General features: G+C 43.9%; 1 protein-coding gene across 4 annotated transcripts in view; it reads left to right on the top strand.

Annotated features, from left to right (window-relative positions):
- The window catches only part of DIS3L2 (DIS3 like 3'-5' exoribonuclease 2), a 362,916-nt gene that overhangs the window by 218,010 nt on the left and 119,087 nt on the right, over positions 1–25,819 (top strand). For all 4 annotated transcript variants that reach the window (XR_005718935.1, XM_040228111.1, XM_040228112.1 and 1 more), the window contains one exon: positions 23,135–23,247. Coding sequence is in view for 3 of the 4 variants with exons in the window: in XM_040228111.1 (XP_040084045.1) it covers positions 23,135–23,247 (113 nt within the window). In the remaining variant the exon portion in view is untranslated. The remainder of the gene's footprint in view (positions 1–23,134; positions 23,248–25,819) is intronic.

Below are 25,819 nucleotides of genomic sequence, written 5' to 3'. Positions count from 1 at the left end.
TGGCTGCAGTCACCATCTGCAGTGATTTTGGAGCCCCAGAGAATAAAGTCTGACACTGTTTCTACTGTTTCCCCATCTATTTCCCATGAAGTGATGGGACCAGATGCCATGATCTTCGTTTTCTGAATGTTGAGCTTTAAGCCAACTTTTTCACTCTCCTCTTTCACTGTCATCAAGAAGCCTTTTAGTTCCTCTTCACTTTCTGTCATAAGGGTGATATCATCTGCATATCTAAGGTTATTGATATTTCTCCTGGCAATCTTGATTCCAGCTTGTGCTTCTTCCAGCCCAGCATTTCTCATGATATACTCTGCATATAAGTGAAATAAGCAGAGTGACAGTATACAACCTTGACATACTCCTTTTCGTATTTGGAACCAGTCTGTTGTTCCATGTCCAGTCTAACTGTTGCTTCTTGACCTGCATATAGGTTTCTCAAGAGGCAGATCAGGTGGTCTGGTATTCCCATCTCTTTCAGAATTTTCCACAGTTCATTGTAGTCCACACAGTCAAAGGGTTTGGCATAGTCAAGAAAGCAGAAATAGATGTTTTTCTGGAACTCTCTTGCTTTTTCCATGATCCAGCGGATGTTGGCAATTTGATCTCTGGTTCCTCTGCCTTTTCTAAAACCAGCTTGAACATCTGGAAGTTCATGGTTCACATATTGCTGAAGTCTGACTTGGAGAATTTTGAGCATTACTTTACTAGTGTGTGAGATGAGTGCAGCTGTGTGGTAGTTTGAGCATTCTTTGGCATTGCCTTTCTTTGGGATTGGAATGAAAACTGACCTTTTCCAGTCCTGTGGCCACTGCTGAGTTTTCCAAATTTGCTGACATATTGAGTGCAGCACTTTCACAGCATCATCTTTCAAGATTTGAAATAACTCAACTGGAATTCCATCACCTCCACTACCTTTGTTCGTAATGATGCTTTCTAAGGCCCACTTGACTTCATATTCCAGGATGTCTGGCTCTAGGTGAGTGATCACCCCATCGTGATTATCTGGGTCGTGAAGATCTTTTTTGTACAGTTCTTCTGTGGTTTCTTGCCACCTCTTTTAAATATCTTCTGCTTCTGTTTAGGTCCATACCATTTCTGTTCTTTATTGAGCCCATCCTTGCATGAAATATTCCCTCTATCTCTCTAATTTTCTTGAAGAGATCTCTAGTCTTTCCCATTCTGTTGTTTTCCTCTATTTTTTTGCATTGATCACTGAAGAAGGCTTTCTTATCTCTCCTTGCTATTCTCTGGAACTCTGCATTCAGATGCTTATATCTTTCCTTTTCTCCTTTGCTTTCACTTCTCTTCTTTTCACAGCTATTTGTAAGGCCTCAAAAAAAAAAAAAAAAAAAAAAAAAGCCTGGAGCTTACTCAAACTCACATCCATTGAGTTGGTGATGCCATCTAACCATCTCATTCAGTCTCTCCCAGCCTCAGGGTCTTTTCCAGTGAGTCAGTTCTTTGCATTAGGTGGCCAGCGTATTGGAGTTTCAGCTTTAGCATCAGTTCCTCCAATGAATATTCAGGACTGATTTCCTTTAGGATTGACTGGTTGGATCTCTAAAAAAACTAAAATTTTTTTTACACCTGAGTAATATTCCATTACATATGTGAATGTTTGTACACACACACACACACCATATGTTCTTTATTCATCTGTCCTCTAGATGAAAGTGAAAGAGAAGATGGAAAGGTTGGCTTAAAGCTCAACATTCAGAAAACTAAGACCGTGGCATCCCATCCCATCACTTCATGGCAAATAGACGGGGAAACAGCGGAAACAGTGGCTGACTTTATTTTTCTGGGCTCCAAAATCACTGCAGATGGTGATTGCAGCAATGAAATTAAAAGACACTTACTCCTTGGAAGGAAAGTTATGACCAAACTAGACAGCATACTGAAAAGCTGAGACATTACTTTGTCAACAAAGGTAGTCTAGTCAAGGCTATGGTTTTTCCAGTGGTCATGTATGGATGTGAGAGTTGGAGTATAAAGAAGGCTGAGCACAGAAAAATTGATGGTTTTGAACTGTGATGTTGGGGAAGACTCTTGAGAGTCCCTTGGACTGCAAGGAGATACAACCAGTCCACCCTAAGGGAGATCAGTCCTGGGTGTTCATTGGAAGGACTGATGTTGAAGCTGAAACTCCAATACTTTGGCCACCTCGTGTGAGAGGCTGACTTATTTGAAAAGACCCTGATGCTGGGAAAGATTGAGGGGAGGAGGAGAAGGGGACGACAGAGGATGAGATGGTTGGATGGCATCACTGACTCAATGGACATGGGTTTGGGTAAACTCCGGGAGCTGGTGAGACAGGGAGGCCTGGCATGCTGCGGTTCTTGGGGTCTCAAAGAGTAGGACATGACTGAGTGACTGAACTGAACTGATGGCTTGGCTATTGTAAATAGTGCTACAGTGAACACTGGGATGTATGTATCTTTTTAAATTATAGTTTAAGACTGGAAATCAGCTTTAAATGGTTATCTTAAAATTTCCTACAGCCTGGAGATTTGTAAAACATAAGATAAAATTTGCTACTTTAATTTGCATAAGGTTGATACAGAATGTATGCTAGTGGTTTTAATCTGTGTTTAGAGTCACAGTTTCTCCTCAGAAAAAAGCACACAAATGTATATAGACTACATTTTTCATAGGACTTACATTTCCAGTGGACTTCCCTGGTGTCTCAGACGGTAAAGATCTCGCCTGCAATGCATTAGACCCAGGTTCAGTTCTTACACTATATCACATATGGGTCAGGAAGATTCCCCTGCAGAACGGAATGGCTGTACTCTGCAGTGTTCTTGCCTCGAGAATCCCAGGGATAGAGGCTCCAGTCCATGGGAGTCACAAAGAGTTGGACGTGATTGAGTGACTAACACTTTCACTTTACATTTTCAGCAATATGATAGAATGGACAGCCTGAAAAACTCTTCTTCAATAAAACTTTCAGATGATGCATCTTCTAGAAACGTATGTCTAAGGTGGCAATAAAGGGCTTTCCAGCCCTTAGAAGCCAAGAGTGAAACAGGAGCAGATTACTGAAGAAAGAGGTATGTGCCAGCATAGCTAGTGGTATCGTCTAATATCTAGTGACCTAGAAAGTTTGCTCCAGACCTGAGTTAATACTCCCTGCATGGTCCATAAAATTCCAAGCCAAGCGTCTGGTTTAAAATGGCACCAAATGGATGGTTTTTCTAGAAATCAGTCAAAATCATAAGCATGTCTTTCCAGAATTAACTCTTAGCCAGAGCCTTAAAGATTTGCCAGAGATAAAGTTCTAGTGAAACTGAATGTACAGAAAAGTTATGAAACATGGAATGATGCAGCTAAAGCAGTACTTAGAGGAGATTTTATAGCTTTAAGTGCTTATAATAAGAAAGGAGAAAGTGTAAAAATTTGAGCCTATAAAGTTAGCCTCACAAAGTTTCGGAGATCGCAAAAGGTAGTAGATGACTTGCTGCAGGAACATAATTGTTGATACAAGTACTGAACCAAACTATGAGAATTATCTATTTTAACTGTAACAGTAGACATTCCCTCTACTCCCCAAAGAAACACAGCAAATAACTCAACTCTACTGTTCCTTTCATGCATGTCGTTGTGAAAGGCAGGATTCATTTACTTGATTAATAGAAGTTCCTGTTTCTACTTTTGGCCCTGCCAAAATGGAAAGCTTAAAAAGTAGAAACAAAATATCAAACATTGCTATTAGATCTCATTTTCAATTTTATAGTATTAGAGTTACTATTAATTGTCAAATTAACGTCTTTCCGAAAAGTCATTACTGTTTGAAAAAAATTTGCCATGTTATTGTTAACTTTCTAACAGACTTGGAAGGATATAAACATAACGATTTTAAATATTCAGTTTCTGTGTTATTTTATATTTTATATCATATATATTATATTTATAGTGTTCATGTTCCATAAATGTTTCACATATCTTTTAAATAATAATAGAAATACAGTAAATAACTTGCAAAGTAGTAGAGAGTGCAGGAAATATAAAAAGCACATATTAAATTCCAAAAATTTAATAAGCACATCAAATTTAACAGCAGTTAAAAAGCAAAGATTGTTAGACTGGGTAAATCTAGCTATATGCTGTTTATAACTACATGCTTAAAACATGAAGATGAAAAGATTACATGTAAAAAGATGAGGAAAGCTTTACCAATAAGGTACTAAGCGAAAGAAAGCTAGTATATTTTTTTATAATGTCTGACAAATAGCTCTTAAGATAGAAAACGTTACTAAATGTAAGGAGAGTATCTAAATGATAATTAGAAGGATCCATTCATCAGAAAAGATAATGTCTAAACAGTGTGTCAGGCCTTCTCTAGCCTTTTTGGAATTTGACTTCATCTCTGACAAGGTACCTTAATTTAAGCCCTTAGATTCAGCCCCTCATATTCTTTTAGCCCATTGGTTATGTATGCTTCTCTCTGTTTCATTCACTTCAACAAGCTGAACCCTGAAGCACCATGTTTCTAAGGGGTGTCCTTCCTAACTACTGATTACTATACTGTAAGAGGCAACTCACACTTAATTAGGAAAATTTAATTTATTAGCCATTGGAAATATATACCACATGTGCCTTAAAAATAAGATTTATGGGAATTCCCTGGTGGTCCAGTGGTTAGGACTCAGCAACACTTAATCAAAAACAGTGTTCTAAACCCATTCCTTGTTTTCTAGAAGAGAACCCCTGATAACTCTAACACAGATTTTGGAAAAGAAAAATTGCACTTCAAGGCCATTTTCTACTTGGATCCATTTCTGGGTTTTGTCCCTGACATCTTTATGATGCCCAGCACTTCAAACACTATTCCTCCTACACTCCTCTTCTATGTGAAATAATTTCTAATCCTGGTTTTGAAACCCTGATTATTGCTCTTACAGTCACTTATGTCAGAGGTCATTCTGACCTCAGGCAAATACCAGGCAACCCAAGTACTTGATCACAGACAAATCCTATTTTCCTAGTGTTGCTCTTGATAATGAACCTGGGAAGAGAAATGGAAAATTTGTGTAGAACCATCAGCTCATAAGAAAGTGCATGTCTTCTCCATTCATCTAGGGCATTGGTGAGTGAACAATTTTAACTGTCCATGTTGAATGGTCATTTTTTTAATTGAATTGTACCTTGACTCAAAAAATCCAAGTAACTGAATAGTCATGCGAAGCCTCTGGCATGGAAGTGGGCTTCTGGGATGCTTGCCAATGAGTTCCTGTTTTGAGGACACAGAATCGAAGTGGAAAGATTAAGTGGAGAGGCAGCTCCACCCCTCTAAGTCTTATTCCTATGTTCCATTCAAATCTTGCTCGCCTGATTCCTGTGGGGTCTGAGCTTTGGAAATTCTCTTTTTTCATGGATGTCTCAGTGCACCTTGTTAAACCAAATTTGGACTATGGCCTGTTCATCTGCTTCCAGCTCTGCTGATTGGTTCCAGTTTCCTTGCTCATTAAAGCCAAGATAATCTGGCACCCACCACTCAGGCATCCTCAAGGACCTGGCACCAGGGTAAACCTGGAGGCCAGCTAAGAAATCTCCGTGATCCAGCACATTTGGCTGCCTGATGAGAGGCAGTTGTGGTCCCAAAAAGAGCACTGAAATAGGAGCAGAGCTGGGTTCTTGTCTCCTTGTTGCCTCTACTACATCACATAAGTTGGGGCATATCTGCAATTTCTCTGAAAGTCTCTTTCCCCAACTATATATGTGTTTGGACTGGACAGTTTCTCAAGTGTCCTGCAGTTCCAAAATACTGAGTATATGAAAAGCTAAAGGAGCAAAACTCCATTTGTGCCTGTTGTTGCAAAAACACAACCTAGCTTTAAAGGTTTTAGCAATAAATGCCTGGAGTTGCATAGGTTACTGATGCTTTTTCACAAAGGTAGATCGTGTGGCCACAAAATAAGAGCACAGTTCATATTCTAGAGGTGAGAATTAACCTCTCTAGGCCTGTAAAACTGGGATAATAATGCCCAATTGGAAATTGCCTGGAAGATTAAATGAGATAATCCTTGGTACTTAGAACTGTGCCAGACAAAAAGTAAGTGCTCACTGAAAACTATCATTAGTATAACAATGGAAAGTTTAAAATTGGTGCAGAATTTTAGTAAGCTTGTGCTGAAATAATAAATAATTGCTGTTCAGAAGTCAAGGTGAGAACAGAATAGAGAATCCAGACACAGACCCACGTGTATATGATCACCTGGTTTGCAGCAAAGGTGCAGCATATTGAGGAAAGGATGGGTCCATCACTACCTGGATCAGTTGAGTGTCCATATGGAAAAAAATGAACTTGGACTCCGACTTCGTGCCACATATAGAAATCAGTTTCATGTGGCTCATAGCGTGAAAGGTAAAACATTAATGCTTCTGGAAGTGTCAGCTCTTCTCTAGAACATTACATAGAAAAATAACCTTATAACCTTAGCAAAGATTTATGTGAGATACAAAAAGCATTAACTTCAAAGAAAAAGAGTGGTAAATTAGATTTCATTAAATTTAAGAACTGTTCATCAAAAGACATCATTAAGATAATGAAAAGGCAAGTCACAGAGGAGAAAATGTTTGTTTTACATATATTTGTGTGTGTATGTATATATATATGTTTGTGTGTGTGTATCAAGCAAAGGATTCTTATTGAGAATATGTAGAGTTAGATACTTTGTAAAAGAAGATAGCCAGTGGCCAAAAACATATGAAAAAATGCTTAATATCATTAGTCCACAGGGGAAATGGAGATTAAAACCACAATAAGATATACTATGTTACTACAAGAATAGTTGACAAATTTTAGAGCTGACAACACCAAATATAATGGGAATATGGATGGATCCATGGACCTAATGGATACATTAGAACTCTCATACACTGAAAAAGCTGACTTAAAGCTCAGCATTCAAAAAACTAAGGTCATGACATCTGGTCCCATCACTTAGTGGCAAATAGAAGGGGGAAAAAGTGGAAACGGTGGCCAATTTTATTTTCTTGGGCTCCAAAATCACTGCAGATGGTAACTGTAGCCATGAAATCAAAAGACACTTGCTCCTTGAAAGGAAAGCTATGACAGACTTAGACAGTCAATTAAAAAGCAAAGATGTTACTTTGCTGACAAAGGTCCATATAGTCAAAGCTATGATTTTTCCAGTAGTCACGTACAGAACTGAGAGATGGACCATAAAGAAAGCTGAGCATCGAAGAATTGATGCTTTTGAATTGTGGTGCTAGAGAAGACTCTTAAGAGTCCCTTGGACTGCAAGGATATCAAAGCAGTCAATCCTAAAGTAAATCAACCCTGAATATTCATTAGAAGGACTTATGCTGAAGCCCCGATACTTTGGCCACCTGATGCAGAGTGGACTTATTTGAAAAGACCCAACTCATTGGAAAAGACCCTGATGCTGGGAAAGATTGGAGGCAAAAGGGGAAGAGGACAGCAGAAGATGAGATGGTTAGATGGCATCACTGACTCAATGGACATGAATTTGAGCAAATCCCAGGGGATAGTGAAGGACAGAGGAGCCTGGTGCGCTGCAGTCCATGGGATTGCAGAAAGTTGGATACAACTTAGCGACTAAACAGCAACAATAATGAGCAGGGGAAAAGTTAGGTACAACTACTTTGAAAAACTGTTGAAGAGTATGTAATAGATCTGGATAGATTTATTCTCCATGACCCAGCAGTTTCATCCTTAGATCAGTACCCACAGGAAGAGTACATGTGTAGAAGAATGCTGATAGCAACATTATTTATAATAGCAAAAACTAAAAACAACCTAAGTCTCTATCAACAATAAAATGGATAAATTGTACTATATAATACTGCATAGCAATGACAGAGTAAAATCAGACACAACATGGATAGATCTCAAAAGCATTGAGAAGAAGCCTAATACACACATACACACAGAATACATGCTGTGCAAATCCATTTATGTAAAGTGCAAAGACAGGCAGAAATGACCCATGGTTATAGACTATAAAGATCAGAAAAGCAGTTATCTTTGGTGTGTATGGAGACTGAGGAGAGCCAAGGGAAGCTTCTGGAATTCTGGTTACATTCTATTTTTTGAACTAGGAGGTTTAGTTCAGTTCAGTTTGGTCACTCAGTCGTGTCTGACTCTTTGCGACCCCATGAACCACAGGACGCCAGGCCTCCCTGTCCATCACCAACTCCCAGAGAGCACCCAAACCCATGTCCACTGAGTCAGTGATGCCATCCATCCAACCATCTCATCCTCTGTCGTCCTCTTCTCCTCCTCCTTCCCTTAATCTTTCCCAGCATCAGGGTCTTTTCAAATGAGTCAGCTCTTCACATGAGGTGGCCAAAGTATTGGAGTTTCAGCTTCAACATCAGTCCTTCCAGTGAACACCCAGGACTGATCTCCCTTAGGGTGGACTGGTTGGATCTCCTTGCAGTCCAAGGAACTCTCAAGAGTCTTCTCCAACACCATAGTTCAAAAGCATCAATTCTTCAGCACTCAGCTTTCTTCACAGTCCAACTCTCACATCCATACATGACCACTGGAAAAACCATAGCCTTGACTAGATGGACCTTTGTCTGCAAAGTAATGTCTCTGCTTTTGAATATGCTATCTAGGTTGGTCGTAACTTTCCTTCCAAGGAGTAAGCGTCTTTTAATTTCATGGCTACAGTCACCATCTGCAGTGATTTTGGAGCCCAGAAAAATAAAGTCAGCCACTGTTTCCACTGTTTCCCCATCTATTTCCCATGAAGTGAAGGGACCAGATACCATGATCTTCGTTTTCTGAATGTTGAGCTTTAAGCCAACTTTTTCACTCTCCTCCTTTACTTTCATCAAGAGGCTCTTTAGTTCTTCTTCACTTTCTACCATAAGGGTGTGTCATCTGCATATCTGAGGTTATTGATATTTCTTCAGGCAATCTTGATTCCAGCCTGTGCTTCCTCCAACCCAGCGTTTCTCATGATGTACTCTGCATATAAGTTAAATAAGCAGGGTGACAATATACAGCCTTGACATACTCTAGGGGGCGGGGTAAATACCTAATTGTGTCTCTTTTATAAAAATTCACTGAGATGTGTACTTAAGGTGTGTATACTTTATGTATTTTATGCCTCAATAAAAGTTTATTTTAAAGAGTAAAGGAGTGCCCCCAAAGTGGAAACAGCCCGAATGTCTAGGAACCAGTGAATAGTTAAATGAATGTGGTGTAGCCACATGACAGAATATTATTCAGCCATGGAAAGAAATGAAGTACTGATGCAGGCTACAACATGAATGAGCCTGGAAAACATTATGCTAGATGAAAGACAATCACAAAAGACTGTGCACATACCGTAAGACTCCAGTTAAGTGAGATGTCCAGAAGAGACACATCTCCACAGGCAGAAAGTCAATTGCTTGTGGTTGCTTGTGGTTAGGATGGTTGGGAAGAAGCAGAGAATGACTGAAAACAGATATGGAGTTTCTTTTGGGGTTGTTGAAATGTTCTAAAATCAATTATGGTAATGGTTGCACAACTCATATACTAAAAACCATCGAGTTGAATACTTTGAGGGAATTGTATGTGAATGAAATCTCAAGCTGCTATGAAAGCAAAAGCCAAGGGATACCTATAACTGTGGAATGATTAAACCCCTTAGGAAAAGGCTGTCCCGTGTAGACCTGTGGCATGATGGTTAAGAACACTGATTCTAGAGTCCAGCATTGCTCTAATCCTAGCTCTGATGTTTGCTGTGTGGCATTGGGCAAATCATCATACCTCTCTGAACCTGAATGTTTATATCTGTAAAATATGAATATTAATAGTATCTATTCCATAAAACTTTTATGAAGATGATTCATTTAACTGAGAATTATTTGAGTATTTTCTGTTTGCCAGGTCTAATCAGTGATAACTGTTGTTATAGTTGGCCAGGAGGTTTTGGATCTGAAGAGTCTTTACTCCATTTTAGTGATGGGGGTGACAAGTAAATTTGAGAGTGTGTCCTGAGGCCAGGACACATTTGCCCTGTTGTTCCATACCAGCATCTATTGCAAAATGTAAAAGAAATGTTCATTTTAGTGACCCTAAGTTATTAATATTGAATTATATTCTGCTATTCAGAAAAGGAAGTATATAATACATTTATAGAGGTTCCATCCAGAAATACTAAAGCTATAAACAATTGATTATTAAAAGTTTGTCATTCAGTTATCTAGAAGATTTAGCAACTCAGAATATTTTATACGAAAACTGAGTTATAACCACAATTGACATATCCCACCAGGCTCCTTGGCCCATGAAATTTTCCAGGCAGGAATAATGGAGTGGTGGGGTGCCATTTCCTACGCCAGGGAATCTTCCCGACCCAGGGGCTGAACCCATGCCTCTTGCATCTCCTGCATTGACAGGTGGATTCTTTACCACGAGTACCATCTGCTGCTGCTGCTGAGTCGCTTCAGTCGTGTCTGACTCTGTGTGACCCCATAGACAGCAGCCCACCAAGCTCCCCCATCCCTGGGATTCTCCAGGCAAGAATACTGGAGTGGGTTGCCATTTCCTTCTCCAATGCATGAAAGTGAAAAGTCAGAGTGAAGTTGCTCAGTCGTGTCCGACTCTTAGCAGTACCACCTGAGAAGCCCACAATTGATACATGGGTAATTCGAAAATAGAAAGTGACTATTGATCACAGGAGTGCATGACAGGGTTTTTGTTTCAGTGAATATGTATTGTTCTCAAAAAGGAGTCACATTTAGTCATGTTGAAAGTGATACTCTCTTTTACTTAGTCGTCTTAAAAATGTATGTTCTGTGAAGTCAATGTATAACCCCTTTTAAACGTTGCATTGGGAGTTGAGAAAGCCCATGGGAGTTGAGAAAGAAGCAATTACAAGTTAGGCAAATACCTGACACTAAGGGGTGAGTCCCATAAAGTACAGGTTAAGAGCTTAGTTTTAGGAGTCTGACCTGCCTGGGCCCAGTGTCCTTATCCTTATCTCAAGAAATCTGTCTCACCGCATTGGGAGCATCAACTGAATTAATACAAATGAAGTGATCTAACAAGCAGGCAATTGACACACTGTTATTATGGGAGAACCAGTATGGTGGATTCATGTTGTCAATGTGCATAAATTACAGATACAATTTTTGGTGAACTTTTGTGAAGCTTTGGGCAATTAGAAAACAGTTTCTTCTTAATGGAAAGAGATTAATTCATAAAACTGAGTAATTAGATCTTAAAGGAGCTGATTGGATATGGTGAAAAAAAATCATGAACCCCAAAAGAGTTCTCCAGAATGAGAGAAAAGCCATGAAAGGGTTTTGTCACCAGGATATGTTAAAAAGATTTTACAAGCTTTTTATACCTCAGAATTTAAGGTGACTATGAAAGGTGCTTTGGGCTTCCCTCACAGCTCAGTCAGTAAAGAATCTGCCTGCAATGGAGGAAGTTCAGTTCAGTTCAGTCTCTCAGTCGTGTCCGACTCTGCAACCCCATGAATCGCAGCACGTCGGGCCTCCCTGTCCATCACCAACTCCAGGAGTTCACTCAGACTCACGTCCATCGAGTCAGTGATGCCATCCAGCCATCTCATCCTCTGTCGTCCCCTTCTCCTGCTGCCCCCAGTCCCTCCCAGCATCAGAGTCTTTTCCAATGAGTCAACTCTTCACGTGAGGTGGCCAAAGTACTGGAGTTTCAGCTTTAGCATCATTCCTTCCAAAGAAATCCCAGGGCTGATCTCCTTCAGAATGGACTGGTTGGATCTCCTTGTAGTCCAAGAGACTCTCAAGAGTCTTCTCCAACACCACAGTTCAAAAGCATCAATTCTTTGGCGCTCAGCTTTCTTCACAGTCCAACTCTCACATCCATACATGACTACTGGAAAAACCATAGCCTTGACTAGACGGACCTTAGTCGGCAAAGTAATATCTCTGCTTTTGAATATGCTATCTAGGTTGGTCATAACTTTTCTTCCAAGGAGTAAGTGAGGTCGCTCAGTCGTGTCCGACTCTTTGCGACCCCATGGACTGTAACCTGCCAAGCTCCTCTGTCCATGGGATTTTCCAGGCAATAGTATTGGAGTGGATTGCCATTTCCTTCAGGGGATCTTCCTGACCCAGGGATCAAACCCGGGTCCCCGGCATTGTAGACAGGCACTTTACCATCTGAGCCACCAGGGAAGTCAAGGAGTAAGCATCTTTTAATTTTATGGCTGCAGTCACCATCTGCAGTGATTTTGGAGCCCCCAAAAATAAAGTCTGACACTGTTTCCACTGTTTCCTCATCTATTTGCCATGAAGTGATGGCACCAGATGCCATGATCTTCGTTTTCTGAATGTTGAGCTTTAAGCCAACTTTTTCACTCTCCTCTTTCACTTTCATCAGGGGGCTTTTTAGTTCCTCTTCACTTTCTGCCATAAGGGTGGTGTCATCTGCATATCTGAGGTTATTGATATTTCTCCCGGCAATCTTGATTCCACCTTGTGTTTCTTCCAGTCCAGCATTTCTCATGATGTACTCTGCATATAAGTTAAATAAGCCGGATGACAATATACAGCCTTGACATACTCCTTTTCCTATTTGGAACCAGTCTGTTGTTCCATGTCCAGCTCTAATTGTTGCTTCCTGACCTGCATACAGAAGGGAAAAGCTACCCACTCCAGTATTCTGGCCTGGAGAATTCCATGGACTGTATAGTCTGTGGGGTCCCAAAGAGTCGGACACGACTGAACAACTTTCACTTTCATGAAAGGTGCTTTACTTTTAACTGAAAGGATGGTTGGAAATGAAGTAAGCAGTTGTCTTCTTAAAAATTTGTTTGTTTGGCTGAGCTGAGTCTTGGTTGCAGCACACGGGATCTTTGGTCTTCTAGTTGCAGCACACAGGATCTTAGTTGCGGCCTGTGAACTCTTAGTTCACAGGGCTCTATTTCCCCCACGAGGGATTGAACCTGGGCCCCCTGTATTGGGAGTGTGGAGCCTTAGTCATTGAAACACCAGGGAAATCCCTGGATTAAGCAGTTGTTAATAACAGTTAACATTTTGTAAATAGTCATTTAAATACACATGGATGTTTATATTTTAAACTTCTTGAAGATTGTTCATCTCTTTAAATTTGTATTTTGAGACACTAGTGATTATGTTTTGTTAATAGCAAGGCTTTTAAAAATAGATAAATTCATAAGTGAGTGTGCAAACATGCTGAAATTTGGTTTTCAGGCTTGTATCTTTGAAAAACCAGTCTGCTGGACTCCTGCAAGCCTCATTATGCTTTTGCGGGCAAGAGAAATAGGCTTCTCAAGCGAGCCGTATACACCAAACCTCCAAAGTGGTGGCAGAAGCCTGGAAGTCACCTTTCAGGCATGGGAATGGTTGTTTCCTGTTCCACAGGGGTGGGGTAGGCCCAGCTCCTGATGCTTCATTTACTGAGCACACCTTCTGAGAGCTTGCCTGCAGAATGCGGAGGTCCACTCTCCTCCAGGACAGGTGGCTCGCGAGCTGCCATTGGCTCTTCCTGCCTCCTACCTGGGGTGGCCAGTGGTGCTTTTCTCTTGCTGTGTGGTGAGGAGTCAGGAATGGAGGGCAGCTGCTGAGGAGGGACCCAGCATTTTGTTAGTGTGTATTAAAAAAAAGAAACTAAAATAAGTAACCCACTTACATAAAAATTAGAATTTATGTATTAGCAGAAAGAGAAGTCGGGATCCTGCCCCTCAGAGAAAACGACTCTTACCATCTTGATATATTTCTTTCCAGACATTTTCAAGCTGGTTTACATCTTTTTTTACTTTAGGCTTTTCATCTTTATTCCCTTTCCAGCCTTTGGAAGCTGGAAACGTGACAAATGTGTATGATGTCGGAAGGAACAGTCCCCGTATCCTCAGGCTGCGGAGGTCGTCACTGCGGGCGTTTTTAATTCTGTTCCTCATAAGCGGTAACCCTCTCCTGACTCTGTTGGCTGGCCTTCCTTTGAAAACTTGTAGCTAGTTTTACTTAACTGGATTTTTCCTTTCCTTGGCTTCAACCTCTACAGTTTTGTTTTTTTTTTTTAATTTTGGATAGAAAATGTTGAACACGCACAAAAGCAGACAGAATAGTATAATGAAACCCCTTGTTCCCCTCTCCCAGCCCTGGCAACCCTGAAACTATGGCCAGTCCACCCCACTCCCAGCCCAGCCACCCCACCCCCACTCCCAGCCCTTACATGGATCTGCGAACCTTATAACTGCCTTTGAGGGTCCTTCTTGGCCCTTCTGAGCTCACTCTCTTCTGGCAGTGAGGAAGGACCAAGTGCCTGCCCTCCTGCACTCCAAACTTCTCGTGAGCCTGTGCTCTCTGTCCCAGGTCTGACCTGGGCTCTCCCCACTCCTGAAACGCCTGGAAGTTCCCAGACGTTGGGTGTGGCAGCCTCCCATGTTCAACTCCTCATTCTCTTCCGTGTTAATGAAGGAGGCCATCGCTCAAATCATTTGGAAGGGGAAAAGTGGAATTTACTACCTGGGTGTTCCTCTTCCATGCTGTTCGTATAAATTTAAAACTTAGATTCCTGAGCATTAGATTGAACATGACAAAAATTGCTGTGTGGGCAGTTTAGTGAGCACTTGCAGATAGATAGAGCCCTTTGTAATAATGAAGGAAAAAGGTTCTGTAGGCTGCTTGGTTCCAGAAGGTGAGCTCACCAGTTACGGTGTTTGCAGCTAATGCTTCTCATTAACCCTTTGCTGGATGGCCAAAAGAAAATACAGGAAAGACAGTCCCAGACTCTTCAAATCCTAGCCTTCAGGAGAACCTAAGAAATCATCTTGTACAACCCCCTTCTTATGCATGGGGACCTTACATTGCATTCAGATTTACTTATCCTAGAATTTTTTATGTTGCCTTCTTTTAAGCTTATGAAATATTCTCAAACCATCACCACGTCGTGGCCATGGACTTCTGCCATGGCTTGCTGTACCAGTGGTCAACTTTTGCATTTGATTACATAACCAAATACCACACAGAACTGGAAGACGTCAGACTTTGACTTGCCCCTCTTACCTGGCAGCCCAATCAGTGTTTCCACCAGAGTCAGAGGGAATTTTCTTAGCCTAACTAAAAGATGGAGTTGGTTGTGTGACTACACGGTGATCCAAGCCCAGTTGTCCCTAGGAAAGGGAGTTGGTCTCTAAAATTTAGTGGGACCAAACTAAGGTGTTAAGTTTGGCTTCCCTCGTGGCTTTCCTGGTGGCTCAGATGGTGAAGCATCTGCCTGCAGTGCAGGAGACCCAGGTTCGATCCATGGTTTAGGAAGATCCCCTGGAGAAGGCAATGGCACCCCACTCCAGTACTCTTGCCTGGAAAATTCCATGGACAGAGGAGCCTGGTGGGCTACAGCCCATGGGGTTGCAAAGAGTTGGACATGACTGAGCGACTTGACTAAGGTCAGGGCCTGCATTCCGACTGGGTTGCTGCCCTACGGGAGGCCCCTGCCAGCTGGGGATGTCTGGATGGCAGAAAGTCCCTTTCTCTCCATCCTGTTGATTGGCTTACCATTTCTGAGCTTCCAGAACACTGTGGGTTTTTTTTTTTCACTCTCTTAAGACATGTTTTTGGGAAAACTGACCACAAGGTCAAGAGAGTGACCCTAGCCAGAGCAGCGTGTTCCTGTCACGTGGACTGGATGGAAACCAGTCTGTGGGACAGGAAGCCCGACACCTGCTGCATCTGTCAGTGTGTCTAGTGGGCTGTGCTCCTTTTCATCTACCTCTGTTTATCACACATGTGACGTCACCGAAGGATTGCTCAACTTTGTTTGCCTGTTGGTGTTGTTCCTGAGAGATGGTGATCTCCTTCAGGCCCGCTGTTTTCAGTCCAGTCTGACCCTGGGTGCATCAGTAGAACGTGGTGCAAGGACGAAGGCACCGACAACACGAGGAAGTGGACGTGGCATATTCAATGCGTGCTCTCCTCTGCTTAAAACTCCCTGGTGGGTTCCAAGTACACGCAAAATATAAACACTTCTGGCCCATTGGGGCATCTCTCATTGGGCCTCCTCTCTAGCCTCCTGGCTTCCAGTTCCCTCCTTTCCTGTCTTCTTTCTGTTTCTGAGATGCACCCAGCCACCCCTCACTGCCCACACCCCCAAACCTTTGCTCTGGTTACTTTCCTCCCTTGGGTGCTCTCTACTCTGTCAATACATGACTTCCTTTTATATACGCAAATCTCAGTCTGCTTCCTCAGAGACACCTTTCCAAACCAAATCTGAGGTAGGTCCCTGGTGTTCTCATCACTCACTGTGTTTTATTTTCTTCCAAGTCATTTTTGCTATGGTAAGCAATCTTAGCATTTAATTTGTTTGCTTATTGTCTTTCTCTCCCCTTCGAGAGTGTAAGCTCCACAAGAGAAGGAACCTTGTCAGTCTTGTTTACTTGTATGTCTCCAGCGCCTAGGAAATAAAATACCTGTCATAGAGTAGAAGCCTAATAAGTATGTGTTAGGTGGCTAATTGAGTAAATGAAGGTGGTTATTAGGAGCACGTTTGGGAGGAGGGTGTTGAGGATTCTGAAGTGACTTGATGCCAAGCCATGTGGCTGTTTCACCGAGAGAAGACCCAGGGGCTGCAGACTCCGGGGTAAACATTCTGAGCTGCTGCTGCCCCCCACGGAGAGCTCCCCTTCCCCCGACCCCCGCTAAAAGAGATGGGCCACTTCACTCATTATTGAAGGCAGAGTGCTGTCCCTGGAGGAGATGTGGTGGCCCCGTCGGGGGGTGGAACTGGGCCATCAGGTGGGGACGCTCGGCAGGTGTTTTGGCTCTGAGGGGAGATTTGTTTATATCGTCATTGCTGTCTGAGGGTGGAGTGGGCTGCACTAGCAAGTAGTGGCTTCTCAGGCACGTTGGATGTGCAAGCGAAAGGTTGGACACATTCAGGGAAGAACCTGGTGTGGGGAGGACTCTGCACAGTTAGACCAGGCAGGGTTTACAGTCCCTTTCTACCCAGAGTGGCAGCGAACTGCCCTGTGTTTTTATTTTCTTGTGTGTGTGCTCAATCATGTCTGACTCTTTTGCAGCCCCATGGAAAAAGCCCACTGGGCTTCTCTGTCCATGGGGTTCTCCCAGCAAGAATACTAGAGTGACTTGCCATTTCCTTCTCCGTGTCTCTTCCCGACCTTCTCTTCCTGACCCGTGGATCAAACCCACATCTCTTGCGGCTCCAGAAATGGCAGGCAGAGTCTTTACCACTAGCGCCACCTCATGTACCAGCCAGGTACTCTATCTTGTCCTTGCTCTGTGCTGATTACAGAGGATGGGGGAGATACCTATGTCAGGACCTCCTTCCAGTGGGGGCGGGGGCTGCAGGGAGGGTGTAAGATGCTGTAGGAGACACCAGATTTGGGAGGGAGGGGGGTAACCTGGTTTAGGTCGTTGGGAAAGCCTGCCAAAGGGAGTGGGTTTTACACAGGGGTCTGCAGGACTGGCGGGGGTCATCAGGAAGAGAAACAGGAGAACGCCCTGCGAGGGAGGTGATGGGTTTGAACGGTTTAAGAAGTTTGGTGACAGTTTCTGGTACTCAAGGGCTTAGGGCCAGGAAAGTTGAACGTGCTCAGGGCAGACCCACATGATAACAAATTTTGTCACGATTACTGCTTTGTGACACAGTGACAGAGCACAGCATACAGCGAGAGGAGTGGAAGAAACAAGCCAAAGGGCAAGAACGCTGGCAGGAGCCAGGCTAGTAAGACCTTAGAAGCCAGGACTAGGCTGCATGCTCAGGGCTGTGGGGGCCTGCAAGGTTTGTGCAGGGGGTAAAGGCAAACGCCGGTGACCCACGTCTGGAAGGCCCTGCTCTCACTCCTGGTAAAGGGACGCTTGGTACTTTCCTTCTGTAACAGGCTTGGCCCTTTCAAGTACTTAGGACAGTCACTCTGCCACTGCTAAAGATGACTGCAGACCAGAAGTGTGGAGAGGAATGGTTCGATCTCAGGGACTTGTAATTGAATAGGACTGGAGTTGATGGCTTAGAGGTTGTCCTGCAGTCAGTCTCTGTGACAAGAGGCTAAAGAGATGGCTGTGGGAGCAGGGATGTGGCTGCAAACAGCGCCGGGAAAAGTCCCTGACAGGACTGCTGAGTCCAGAGCCAAGAATGTGGCTTCTGCTCAATGAGAAGAGACAAGGAGGGACTTCCAGCTGTGACCCACTGAGATGGAAACGTGGGCTGTGTTGGCTCGTTCTGGAGTTACCCCGACAGCAGTTGCTGGCGGGGGCGGTCATAAAAGGGAGCAGAGGCTCTGGATCTGCCCCAGTTTTGAATCCAGTGTTTATTGCGTTATTAGCCAGGTAACCTTAGACAAGTGACCTGGAACCTCTCTGAGCCTCAGATGACTCATCTGTGAAACACGGTTTATATGGCTATTGTCAAAGCTACATGAAAGTGTGTGGAGCCCTGGCACAAAATAGATATTAAGTAAGTGGTCACCACTGCTATCCTTATCATTTTTATGATCTTTATTGTCAATGTTACGTTCATGTAGTTCTAGATTACAAAACACTTTCACATGTTCTCAGTGAAGTAGAAACAGATTTCAGCTCAACTTGCTCCCACAGAATGAGGTTTTGCAACCTTCCTCTCTCATAGCCCTGGTCACACCAGACCGTCACCATGTTAGTGTGTCTGGCCACCCCATTAGACTGTGGGTGCCTTAAGCAGACGGATTCTCTTACAGATGCCCAGTGCTAGAATAATCTCATGGCCCCATTTCCATGCAGCCTGGGTCTGTGTAAGGAAGCCCTTGCTCATGACCGGAGCTCCTCAGAAATAGAGCAAGTGGCTTCAAGACGTGAGCTCCCCACCCGGGAGGGGTTGTCGCGGGCTGCCTGACAGGGACACGGCTGGGATGCGGCTGAACTGACTGGGAGGCCAGCTTAGAAGAGAAGGCACTTAAGCCCCTGCCTTATATTCTGTCAGCGTTTTCATCGGGTGGAGTGGCTCTTGTGTTCACTCCAGTTCATCCAAAGGGGCAGTCGTGGAAGTCTGGGAGCCCTGTGCACAGTGAGCCACATGTGGCTGGCCTTGGGAATTCTCCCTTCCTCTGCTTCTGCAGCTCTTCAGAACTCTCAGGACTCACCTTGGCCCCAGCAGATGAACGTTTTTAATGTAAAAAAAAAAAAAAAATTAAGCAATACTTTTATATGGAAGACAGTACTTTTTGAAACATCGAATTGGTCCTAGATGTTTTGGCAGCATATACTGCATAACCTTTTGGATTTGTATTTTCTCTTTCATAGAATAAAAACTCAAGAGTTCTGCAAGTTCACATTATGTAAATATATGTAATAAAATATTTACTTAGGGTTTCCATAAAAAAAGGTCCAAAGGAGAGAATAAGAGAGCTCCTCTTTGCTGGTTTTAGAGGCTCTTCTGGGAATCCCGAGAGAAATTTAAGCCTCTCAAATCTGTTTTGATTGGCCCCCCACATGTTTTATCTCCTGTAATGAGCTCTTTGTCAGTTTGTCAATTTTGACTAAGGACAGAAAGTTCATGTGTAGTAACAGCACACAGACTGAATTTAAAATTATGGTTTATATCATGATGTAATAATCCTCTCTCTTTTCCTTTAGTCAATATTTACCTGGTAGGCCAGTATATTACAACTCTGACTTCAAAAGAAGACACTTTATTTTACCTTCTCCCAGTGTTGGTTTTAGATACTGGTAATACGGAAATTGGGAGTTGAGCCGTCTGAGACGCTTGGCCACGTTCTCTCGGGGCTGAGTTCCTCGATCTTTGCAGGCAGGTCTCTCTGCTCCTGGTGACCCAACAACACAGCTGTGAAGCTCACACAGGGAAGCGGCTGAACTTTGAGCCACACTGGTTTTCCTCAGCCTTCCAGACAGCCCCTTCCTCTGTGGGAAATAGGCCTGTTCTGTGATCCCATAGCGGCCAATATTTCTTAGATGGATTTGGTTTCTCCTAAAGTATTAATGTGACAAGACTGGGTGGAAAAACCTGATGCTGCCCTGTAGGAGGGTGGGCCCTGAGTGTGAGACAGATGAGAGTGGGGAATCTTAAATTCTATTTTTCCCCTGAACCTCTTATTTTAACCACCCCAAGGTTAAACACTTTTCCATTTTAAAAAATTGAGGAAAAAATCCTCCCCCAGTGAAGAAGAAATAAGGGAACAGTAAATAGCTACAACAGCAAGGAGATCAAACCCTTCAATCCTAAAGGAAATCAACCTGAATATTCATTGGAAGGATCGATGCTAAAGCTCAAGCTCAAGCTCCAATACTTTGGCCACCTGATGCAAAGAACTGACTCATTAGAAAAGACCCTGATGCTGGGAAGGATTGAGGGCAGGAGGAGAAGGGGACAACAGAGGATGAGATGTTTGGATGGCATCACCAACTCAAAGGACACGAGTCTGAGCAAGCTCTGGGAGTTGGTGATGGACAGGGAAGCCTGGCGTGTTGCAGTCCATGGGGTCACAAAGAGTTGGGCATGACTGAGTGACTGAACTGAACTGAAATAGCTACACAGTTGGCAGCTAAAATGTGAGATACTTTAAGACTAATTATCCAGGTAAAGCAGAAGAAAAAGTGGTGACATGTTAGTGAGCGCCTCTGAGTCAGCTTGGCTATCAGGCATGGTTATTTTAGTGAGTCATAACCAAAAGGAAATTGATCGACAAGTGAACTTCCAAGTCTACAGGTAGGCTGGTTTCATGTTCAGCTGTGCCCTCAAGTCCAAACAAGGCCATCGTGTGTCTCCCTGTGATTCTCAGCCCTGTTGTTTTCTCTGTTGGCATAATTATGGAGCAAAGGTGTTTCCTTGACAGCTCCAGACTTACTTTCCAGAGTCTGGGGAGAGAGACCCTCTTTTCTGAAGTCCATATCAACCCCCGAAAACAGGCTCAGACATAAAGAATAGACTTATGGACATGGAGAGAGGGGAGGAGAGGGTGAGATGTATGGAAAGAGTAACATGGAAACTTACATTACCATATGTAACATAGATAGCCAACAGGAATTTGCTGTATGGCTCAGGAAACTCAAACAGGGGCTCTGTATCAACCTAGACTGGTGGGATGGGGAGGGAGATGGGAGGGGGTTTCAAAAGGGAGGGGTTAGGGGCTTCCCTGGTGGCTCAGAGGTTAAAGCATCTGCCCACAATGTGGGAGACCTGGGTTCAATCCCTGGGTCGGGAAGATCCCCTGGAGAAGGAAATGGCAACCCACTCCAGTATTCTTGCTTGGAGAAGCCCATGGATGGAGAATCCCATGGAGGAGCCTGGTGGGCTATAGTTCATGGGGTCACAAAGAGTCGGACACGACTGAGCGACTTAACTAATATGTATACCTATGGCTGAGGTTTGACAGAAAACAGCAGAATTCTGTAAAGCAATTATCTATCAATAAAAAATAAATAAATTAAAAAAAAACCAAAACAGACTCAGAGTAAATCTACTTGGGTCACATGCCTATGCCTAGACCAGTCGCTATGAACCGGAACGGGGTATAGTGGAATTCTGTCAAGCACATTTTTAAATGGTAAGCAGTTCCCATCTGTGCTTGTATTATCAGTGCCCATGCGGCTCACTGACTCCAAGCCAAGGGCTATTTCACAGGTGTGCTCTTTTCCATATTCTGTCCATTCTGTGCATTTTCACGTGTACATGTTGGTGTGTATGTGTATAATCACATACAGTATATCCGATAGATGATGTAGAGGATGTTCAAGAGTAAATCCTAAATGTATACCCTCACTAGCCCCCAAGCCCACTCTGATGCAATTCCCACCAGTCTGAGTCCTCGGATCAGGTCTCTGGTAGAACTGATAGAGCAGGTGGGACCTGCTGAAAAAACAGCTCCGCCAGGAAGGGAACAGGCAATTCTAAAAGGGAAAGAAAGTAGGTCTTTTACCAGAACAGGAAAGACAACAGGCAAACACACTAATTGTTGATTCATTCACTCAGGAAGTATTTATTGAGTGCCTACCATGTCAGGGACTTCCCTGGTGGCTCAGATGGTAAAAGCGTCTGCCTACAATGCGGGAGACCCAGGTTCGATCCCTGGGTCGGGAAGATCCCCTGGAGAAGGAAATGACAACCCACTCCAGTATTCTTGTCTGGAAGATTCCATGGACGAAGGAGCGTGGTAGGCTATAGTTCGTGGAGTAGCAAAGAGTCGGGCACGACCGAGTGACTTCACTGTCACTTTCACCATGTCAGGCGTTCTTCTAGGCACTGGGCCTCCAGCAGTGGACTTGACACTGAAGGCTCTGCCTCCCTGGAGCCCTCACTGGAGGGGCAGACAGTGGGCACAGGAGCCAGTAAAGACGCACTGTGGTGTCTGGGAGTGGTGATAGCTCCGAAAAGACCACAGTAAGCATCTTCAGCTATGGGTTAGGTACTGTAGAGTGCAGGTGGGGGAAACAGGTCAGAGCATCTTGTCTTGTTCTGGGATTCTGTCTCCATCGACCCTTACATGGCAAGAAGGATTTGGGAGGGCAAATCCTGTTGCAATTATTATCCTAAGTGTAAGAAAAAGCATGAGCCAAGCAAGCATCCAAATGGGATGAGGTAAGATACGTCCTGGGAATGGGAAGAGGTTTCCCACGACGTCTGCATAGAGAGTGTGTGGAAGATGAGCCGTAAGGCTGGCAAGGTGGATTGAGGCGAGCCCATGCAAGGGCATGAGTAAGAGGCTCGACATCACTGGACCTGTGGTTCTGACGGGTGTTAGCAGCAGTGTGGAGGGTGGAGGTGGGGGGAAGGGTGAAATCAGGTAGGAAGGCCAGCCCTGGGGCTGAGTGAAGGCTGGCATAGACCGAAGAGGCTTTAGGGACTAATTCCTTATGGTGAGCTGAGGATTCATTCATCATCCAAAGTGAGTCTTCTGCAAGTGTACTGATGTTTACTCAAAGACAAAGAAAACTTTAGCAGTGGTAAACATCTTGTAAAAATGGTTAGTGTTGTCTATTCAGGATAAAAAAATCTCATCTGTTGGACTACAGTGAGGAAAGTAACCCTAGCGTACACCCCAGAGGGTCGGTGGAGAGCCTAAAGGCGGCCGCCTGGGCTCCACGCCCCCTGACCTTGGAGAGCGATCTGCCTTCTCGCGGTAGATTCCCAGGAGGAGTCACCCTGGCCTTCAGTTCCAGGCTGATCAATCTTCTTGTGCATTTACAGGCAACTTTGAAGTGGGCGTGCACATTGCTGATGTCAGTTACTTTGTTCCTGAGGGATCCAGTCTGGATAAAGTGGCTGCTGAGAGAGCTACGAGTGTCTACTTGGTTCAGAAGGTAAAAATCAGTCTCTAGTTTCTTGGGTTGAAAAACATGCTTCCATTATGTTCTCTTCCTTTGTTTGTTTGTCCTTTAAAAAAAAAAAAAACCATGAGGAACAGCTCTTGTGTGTGCTGCTCACTCTGGACATGCCCCACTCCTGGGGTCCAAGGAGCCTGAGCCCATGCTCCTATCATGAGTGGGCCATGGCCATAGGACTTAGGCTAGGATGTCTAGTATTTACCAAGTTCCTCTCGCATGCCCAACCTGTCCACCCCAATCACTGACCCCCTCAGAAGGGAAAGGACAAGGATTAACTCGGGTGGACCACAGACCTAAAGGGAAGGACTTGCGTCATCCTGGCAATGTGAAGGGTGGCCGTGGATCTTTTTAAGAGGCAGTACTCTAGTGGGTTGTTTTTCACTTGGTAGAGACCTTAAAACTGTCACTGATGACTTCGTGTCAGTTTTCCTGCATGGCCCTGTGGCACCACCATGCCCACCACCTCCCCATCACATCATTTTCCAGAATGTGCCATCTGCCAAGGGTGTGTCTTTTCAGATACAAAGACAGAGGAGCCACATTCCAAACACGTGATTGGCATGGGGCCCAAGGCCTGTAAGTTCGCCCCGCTATTAGAGTGTACATTCTTTCAAGTCTGAAACCGAGGCTCTGTACAAACAGAGGCATCAGCTGTGTCAGAGATTCCTCAGCCTCCCTCTCTTGTCTCTGAAGCCCACTCTGGCCAGGGTCACTGCAGCTTCAGCACAGCTGTCATCTGAGGGTGTCACCTTGGATAATGGTGATATTATATACCCCATCATTCCTCAGCTCCAGGACCTTCTAGAGCTGTGCTCTGAGACCTGATCACGTCAGCCATACCTGGCAGCATGTGCAACATGTGGAAGATAGACTTCCAGACATGTCCCTGCCAGGTTCCAATAAGCCATATCAGTTGGCCTGTGAGTGCCCCAGCCGTCAGCTAGCAGTAAGAATCTCTGCTGGGCAGAAGGGTTGTTGCATAGTTGAATCCTCATTCATTTCCCCAACCCAGTCCTGTACAGTCCAGCGCTCCACCCACCCTTACACACATGGTCTTGGATAACTTATACCAGCAGTCTCTATGCCAACCCCAAGAGGAGTACATTCTAGAATCCCTGGACTCTGGTTTCAGCAACGTGCCTGTGTTGTACTCACAAAGGTGCTGGCAGTTCTAGAACAGGAGTCCTCAGGGACAATCCAAAAGTTCCTAGGATGTCTAGTATTTACCAGGTTCCTCTCACATGTCCAACTTGTCCACCCCAATCACTGACTCCCTCAGAAGGGAAAGGACAAAAATTAACTCAAATGGACCACAGACCTAAATATGAAATGTGAAACTATAAAACTCCTACAAGATAACACTGGAGAAGATTTAGATGCCCTCAGTTTGGCAATGACCTTTTTGATGCAATACCAAAGGCACACCTCTGAAAGAAAGAATCAATAAGCTGGGCTTAATTAAAATTAAAAATCTCTGCTCAGCAAAAGACACTGTCAAGAAAATTGGACATCTGGTTTACTCAGGTGTTCAGCTTTGCCTGCTGTTTATACTAGGTGCTTAGAACCTCCATGTAGGTGTTTTCTGCTGTTCCAGATACAAGAATACCGAAAGAGATGGGGGTGGAGTTGATTACTGAGCTGTGAAATTCTGGGTCAGATGCTGAATAATCATTCAGACCCAGTTATAATTAGCAGTGTGTTATCAGTGACAGGTAACCTCTAGGCATAGTGGTACTAAATAAAAGACCCAGAACCTTCAGTCACCCGTCAGTGGGAATGGAAAGCTGTATCCTCATCTGAACAGGAGGTGTTCTACCCCAAAGACTTAGTTTATATCCAAGCATCCGTGCCCCTGTCTGGCCGCTGTGGCCTGTTCAAACCTAAATGTGGTGTTTGAGGACTTCTGTTTGACCCCCATCCCACATGATGTCTATGACACCTGTGTCCAAGCCGAGGGCAGGTATAGGTGGCTTAAGAGAATGCAGCCCAAATGCGCTACCCACACAAATCACTGAACATCAGCACGTGAGGCTTGCCGCCTGACCTCCCCTCCATGGCTGTGAAACCTGAGCCATCACCATTGCATTTCTATCCATGTGAATGAACAAGGCTGGCCCTCAATGTGTGTGTGTTTTTGGAGGGTCTACTCAACATTTTTCAAGTTCATATTCCACTCAGTGTTCACTCACAACCAAATAAGACCTATCAACTGGGACCAGAAGCATTGTTATTGTTACACCCATTTCTACTGATGACATTCTTCGTCCACAGTTTGTCACGCTTTTATTTAATATCCTCATTCCTAGTAGCCTCAATTTCTGAGCTTCCCCAGTATAGGGTAGCCCACTAGTACCTAAGGAGCCATAAGTTACTTAGGAGGATATTGCATTTCTGGTAGGCTGACCTGGAGTGAGAAATATATCATCAAGCCTGGGTCTCATAAGGCATCCATTCAGAGTTATGGACTGAATGTTTGTTTCCCCCTCAAATTCGAAATCCTAATCCCTAATGTGATGATCTTAGGAGGTGGGGCCTTTGGGAGGTGATT

The sequence above is a fragment of the Oryx dammah genome, unplaced genomic scaffold (assembly GCF_014754425.2).
Source record: "Oryx dammah isolate SB20612 unplaced genomic scaffold, SCBI_Odam_1.1 HiC_scaffold_27, whole genome shotgun sequence".
Lineage (NCBI taxonomy): Eukaryota > Metazoa > Chordata > Mammalia > Artiodactyla > Bovidae > Oryx > Oryx dammah.
Note: the sequence above shows the minus strand (reverse complement) of the source record. Positions and strands in the feature narration are given on the sequence as shown.